We start from the raw sequence: 6,103 nt of genomic DNA on the forward strand, positions 1-6,103 counted from the left end.
TACATTGGCCTTTTCAAGAATCTAGCTTAGTTCACACATAACAAGTACATCGTTGTGGTCATTAATTATGTTCCCAAGTGGGTAGAGGCTAAGGCTCTATGCAACAACTCAGCTCGCAACATAGGCAAGTTCATCTTTGTGAATATCATTTGCAAGTATGGCTGTCTGATTGAGTTTGTTTGGGACCAAGGTACACACTTTATAAATGAAGTGTTTCAATCTCTAAATATCAATGCACCGACTTGCCACCACGTATTATCCTCGATGCCATGGCCAAGTAGAGTCCATTAACAAAATTCTTAAGTCTATCCTCACAAAAATAGGGCGCATGCATTGGCGGGATTGGACACTACGATACATGCTGCACTCTTGGCCTACTAGATAGCATACAAGGTAACCATAAATTTGACTCCCTTAAGAATGGCTTTGGTTTGGAAGCCATGGTACCTTTGCAATTCTTGGTACCGAGTCTCCAAGTGGTGGTCAAGCACCACCTTGGGGAACCTAAGGCAATGAAGAGGCCATTGCAATAGCTTGTTGAGTTGGATGAGTTGAGCATCCAAGTAGCCTAGTCACAGTAAATGATCCAAAGAAGGAGAAAAGCTTGGCATGACTAGCACATTGTCGTGTCCGAAAGAACCTTAAGAAAGGTATGCTTGTCTTGCTATACAATGCTAAGCTAGGGCTACTGAAGCAAAATCTTAAGCTTAGTTGGAACGGGCCCTACTAGGCCGTACAAGCCCATCTAGACCGTACAAGGTCAGGTGATCCTCGAGCTCTTTATTGGAAGTCGAGTGAAGCCCTACCAAGAATCAACCTATTTAGTTGCAATGATCAGACCTAGTATGCATGAGGGAATGCCATGTGGTGGAACTCATCTACCAAACAAAAGTACAACACACATGTTCACCAAGGAATAGAAATCACTAGTGTCGAGATATTGTAGCAAAACGATAGATACATAGTGCTCGACATTTATCAGCCACCATCTCGCAAATAACATGTTGATTTCATATCTTCACACCATCATAGCACATCAATAGTTGTAGTGCCTAGAGACTTCAACATAGATATATGTCTTGAAACGCCCCAATCAACGAATGTAAATACAATACTGATACTTATTAGAGGAACTAGATTCTGATCACTCAATAACATGAAGATAATGATATTCAAACTCTTACATATTACTTTCAAAAGTCAAGGCGATAGTGGCAGTGCCACCTTTCTCGATTGATTGATGTGAGCTAGGTTTTAGGGTTTTAGATCTTAGTTTGTGGTAGCTATGGCGAGCCCAGAGCTTGAGGCCGCCGTGGAGGCTCCGACTGAAGGACTTAAGAGGCTCAGAGAGGATGATAATATTCTCCCAGAGAGTCTCCACGGTACAGACCCCAAAAAGTTGCGCCCAGATGATTCTGTCGATGCTGCCGTAGATGACGCCATGGAGCAAGCCAATGACGTGGCAGACAAACCAGAAGAAATAGACGGAGCCAAGGTAATGGCCGAGGTCGCCGAGAAAACACCTAAGGGAGATGCGCAAGATGAGGGACAAGGTGAACATGGTGCAGGTGTAGATCCATCTGCAGACGAAAATGGAGGAAGCGCTAAACAAGATGGTGGCGCTGTAAAGGAAGCGAAGTTGGGTCCAAAGATGTTCACATCTTCTGTGGACATGTTAAACTACTTTTACGAATTGCTCAGGGGATGGCCACTCAACTTCAACGTAAACAAGGTAACTCGCTGCCTTCTTCTCGACATTTCAGTTACAGGTTTCTTTATTGATTAGACATTTCATAACTGATGCACGATAGGGTGGATGTATTGAGGGTTCTAGCTAACGTCAGACCTTTTGATATTTTTATATAGTGTGAGGGTGTGGCTCTCATGCGTGGCGTGTACAGTGATATATAGCCACTACTGGGTGCTGATGAAGAGGATAATGATGTCAATAGTACCTTGAAAATAAGTCTGCCCTTACACACACGAGTTTTGGCATGTCCCCAGATTCATCTAGATCAATCCAGTTTCATTGAAGTGGAAAATTTCGATGCCAAGTATAGTGAGGCTTAGGCTTATATGTAAACTATCTACTGGATGAGTTTAATTTGAGACGAGAGGAGTCAGGACAGAGTTACCTCAGAGTGAGTCCACTTTAACTGCTGGATTATGCATGTTCATCCGAAGGCCACGAATCTGCATGATACTCCAGTCCAGTCCAGTGAAGATCATCCTCCGCCTGTGTGGGTTTCAGGTTTGGCAGAGCTATTGGAAGCATCACTCTCCCTTCCTGCCCCTTTTTGTGTGTGTGTGTGTGTGTGTGTGCGCGCGCGCGCGCGTGTCGCACGTGTGTGTGTGTGTGTGTTTTGCTGTGTTCCTTCCTATTTGTACATTGGGCTCGCAGGTACACAGTTAGACCGTGTCTTCTTCCTCGGAACTTGTAGAGAGTGTGCACAAGTACACAGTTAGACTGTGGCTTACATTCATATAGTATCTATATTAATGCAGCAGCATTGCTGTACAGGATCCTAGCTCATAGAGATGTCATCCTAATGCAACGATGATGCACCAGCAGGTTATGGGGCATGTTTATGGCACTTTGGTTTTATTCCCAAGCTCTTCAAGCCAAAAGATGTTTGTTCTTGAATTTGTAGCTGTTTCTTGATACATTTTACTGCATTTTGGTTTCGATGAGCTAGTATTGGAAGCAATCACAGTCTGCCTAAGGTATATTGTTTTACAGCAGTAAAGGGTTATTTTGTTTGGTGAAAAAGGGTTTAACCAAGATAGACCTTAGGTGACACAGGGGACAGGCTAGTCGAGAGCTGCCAAGTGGACGCAATATGGACCATATGCATTGGCGTGTTAGAAGTCAAGGACAATTATGGAAGGTTATGGAGCACATAGGTAATGGTGCTAATCGAGGGAAGGACGCAAATAAGAATTTCTATTTATAACCACAATTGCCAAGTGTCATTCTTGCAACTACGCCCGGGAAATCTCTAGATCATACCCCAGCTCTGCTCACCTCAAGACTTGTCTGGTGGCATACTCATCCATAAGTTTAGCACTATGCTTGAGTAGCAATTAACCAGCATGGAGACTAGGGTACGCATCCTAAGTATGCAAGACTTGCATGCATGCTAGCATGAACTTGTTGACGTAGCCTGACTGCCTATGCACCCTCTCCTACTCACGTGCATTGCTGTTGCAGGTTCCCAGGGTTGCTGTACTAATAGCAATTCATCTGGATGCATTGGATTGAAGTCACAATCCACAAGCATACCCTTCTCTCTTCAAGTCAAACTGCAATTGCCATGCAAGCCCTACTGCAAATTGCAACTGCTTGCAAAAAGAATAAATTGCAACTACCAGATTTGCAGGCTAGCAAAACACAATTGCTCGGCATGTCCATTTGCAAATCACAAGTCACAAAACAGTCAAATTGGGCCTGAGTTGCAAATTTAAAGGACAGCCCATCTGTCTACTAGCTTTAGTTGGCTTCTTGCCCACACATCCCTTTGGGAAGAACCACTGTTTAGGTTGCCTATGCTCAAGGTAATCAATTTCAATCTTTTTTCTAGAGCTGCTTTATTGGAAAATTGTCTAGATTGTGATTCTCATATTTAGGTTACTAAATTTTTTTGAAGTAGAGGTCCTAAAAAATGAAATTCTCTAGAGTCTGAGAAATACATGATTTGAAAATGTTTGAAGGCTGCATTGCTGGCTGACTAGTTGGTCGAGTTGGGCTGTCTGTTTACCCGGAAAAATGCACTCTGTTTGGTGCGACTAGTGGATGAGCTGGGCTGGCTGGTGGGCTACAAGACCTTACCAAAATGGATACTAACAATACGGACCACTGGGCTCTTGCTGTCCCATGAAAGGGGCTCACAAAATGGCCCACCTACTGTACAATGAGGGTGTGTCCAAGAGTAAGCATCAAAACTGCTAAGCAGGTGCATACAGCCTTGATTCAGTGGATTATCCTGCGAAGAAGGCGTAGTGTCCCAGTTGTATAGAGAATGTCAAGCCCAAAGAAAGTATAAATTTGGTTTGAGTTCTTTGTAGATCCTTCCCTCCACAGAGTTCACAATGGGGGTTTTCTCATGTTCCACTTTTTCTCCTGCTGCTTCTTTATTGCAGTATTGCTGCTTCAGTTGAAGGTACTTCTACTTCAATTCTCTTATCTTCTTCAGCATACTGTTGTGCATTAGCTTATTCTATGCATTGTTGGGAAGAATCGCTGAACTGTAAAGTAAAGTATTTTTTCTGGTGAGCACATGCAAGTTATTTAGATTTTGGGTCTTATGTAGGTGGATTGTTTGTGTTCTGTTTTTCTTTCATGGGAGCATTCTAGCTGCTTAAACTTGGGGCTCTTGGAATAAATTGATTCTGGCAATTTTAAAAACCTTTTAATTTTTGTGTGTGTTTTCAGTACGAGTTTATGATGCTGGAAGATCTAATTACAAAGGGCCATCAAGAACCAGAGAAAAAGATAGGAACTGGAATAGAGGCCTTTCAGGTACGGATGAATCCAGAATTTTATAGCCGTTGCTACTATGTGGTCCGAAAGGATGGCTCTATGGAAGACTTCAGCTACCGGAAGTGTGTGGACCATATAATGCCACTGCCGGAAAATATGAGGGCCCCTCCAACCGACCTAGGTCGCAAGGGTCAAGGTGGTCACAAAGGTCGGAATGATAACAGGGGAAGGGGAGGTAGGTTTGGTGGTGGTGGCGGTGGCGGTGGCGGTGGTGGTCGCGGTCGCGGAAGAGGCAATCGTGGGCATGGGGGTCGCAAACATTTCTAATCAGTGGTCATCTCTTCTGGTTAACAAGGGCCTGTATTGTGCTCGTTATGAGATGTGGATGAGGCAATTTTGAACTAAGTTAGACCCCCAAAAAAAACGCTGTTTTCATTTCTGAGCAACGCTATTATATTTTGCACAGTCAAGCTATTGACATCAGTGTTTATATACCTTTTCATGCTTTTTTGGGCTATTGAAGGATAGTTGCAAGTTTTATTAGAAAGAAGGTGCTTACCAGGAAGTTACTTTAGAGGTTCTTCCTCTGATCTTTTCCTGCTTGCCACACTGCCAAGGCTGTTTTTCCACATACAGTCGGTTCCCCCTCTCATTGTCATGGAAGCAGTTATAATTAAAACTTTTAGACCATGCAACGTATAAAGGGTTTCCAATCTATGATGAGTAGGGAGAAAAAAAAAGGTCACAGCATTTCAAGTGAGATTGTGTCTACTATTTGCCATGTTAATTCTGTTGAATTGTAGGATTATGCTTTTCTTAGGCAGGAAGACAAGGAAGAAGAGTTGGTTGGTCAAATTCTCAGAAGGACCGGTCTATAGACATTGTAGAAGAGCAGTTATGATGGGTGGACGGATGGAAAACTCGGGGGTTACAGCATAAGGTAGACTTTATATGTCCCTTCAATGTTTGGACAAGGTGGAGGCCATGAACATTGATGATCGGATGCTAGATGAGAGTAGAATTAAGCATCCTGCAATTTTGGTATCGAAGTTAGCACTAGACATGGGGTGATAGCTTGTCAACTTTGCAGTTTACAAATCATGCCTGAGTTGAATATTGCGATGTTGCATTTGTGTTGGCTTTGATTGTGGGTTCCTTAGATTCTAGCTAACTTCTGTTCCTGCTTCAATGGGTATCTCTGTACATTTGACATATATTTGGTTCAATCTGCATGTGGAGGGCATGTAGGGTTTTAGATATCACCAAGTCAAACTAGTTTAAGTAACTAGAGTAGACTGAGCACCAGCACTGTCCTTTCCATTAGCCAAACACCAAACCACCACTTTAAAGTACATGTCTTTTTAGCTCATACCAAATAAAGAGAATATAGCCAAGCATGTTCAAATTGAATAAAGTAATTGCAGCTATGAATGGATGTGTGTTGTACGATTAGAGTGTCATTGGCTCACCCATCATTCATCCTCCCTCTAAACAAGCAACCTCTACTTAGTGAGCTCTTAGCCACTATTTGAGTGCAATATTGATTCTAAAGTTTCCCTAGTCCTTTGCCTTGTACAAGCAACTAAGGATAGAATGTGTGACTCCACTCGATGGCCATCATGC

General features: G+C 42.9%; 1 protein-coding gene across 1 annotated transcript; it reads left to right on the forward strand.

The window, feature by feature from the left end:
• Positions 1-1,134: 1,134 nt before the first annotated feature.
• LOC147884392 (uncharacterized) lies at positions 1,135-5,190 on the forward strand. The gene is made up of 2 exons (XM_087399121.1): positions 1,135-1,732; positions 4,433-5,190. The coding sequence occupies exons 1-2, from the start codon at positions 1,286-1,288 to the stop codon at positions 4,805-4,807; spliced, it is 822 nt and encodes a 273-aa protein (XP_087255247.1). The 5' UTR covers positions 1,135-1,285; the 3' UTR covers positions 4,808-5,190.
• The last annotated feature ends 913 nt before the right edge of the window (positions 5,191-6,103 follow it).

Source organism: Dipteris shenzhenensis, chromosome 27 (assembly GCF_047967505.1).
Source record: "Dipteris shenzhenensis isolate YYH24624 ecotype China chromosome 27, Dip_SZ_1.0, whole genome shotgun sequence".
Taxonomy (NCBI): domain Eukaryota; kingdom Viridiplantae; phylum Streptophyta; class Polypodiopsida; order Gleicheniales; family Dipteridaceae; genus Dipteris; species Dipteris shenzhenensis.

Bases quoted from the DNA above. Each gene is read 5' to 3' on its own strand.
- LOC147884392 (XM_087399121.1), top strand. From the start codon at position 1,286: ATGGCGAGCCCAGAGCTTGAGGCCGCCGTGGAGGCTCCGACTGAAGGA. The intron at 1,733-4,432 runs GTAACTCGCTGC...GTGTGTTTTCAG, and splicing joins TCAACTTCAACGTAAACAAG to TACGAGTTTATGATGCTGGA.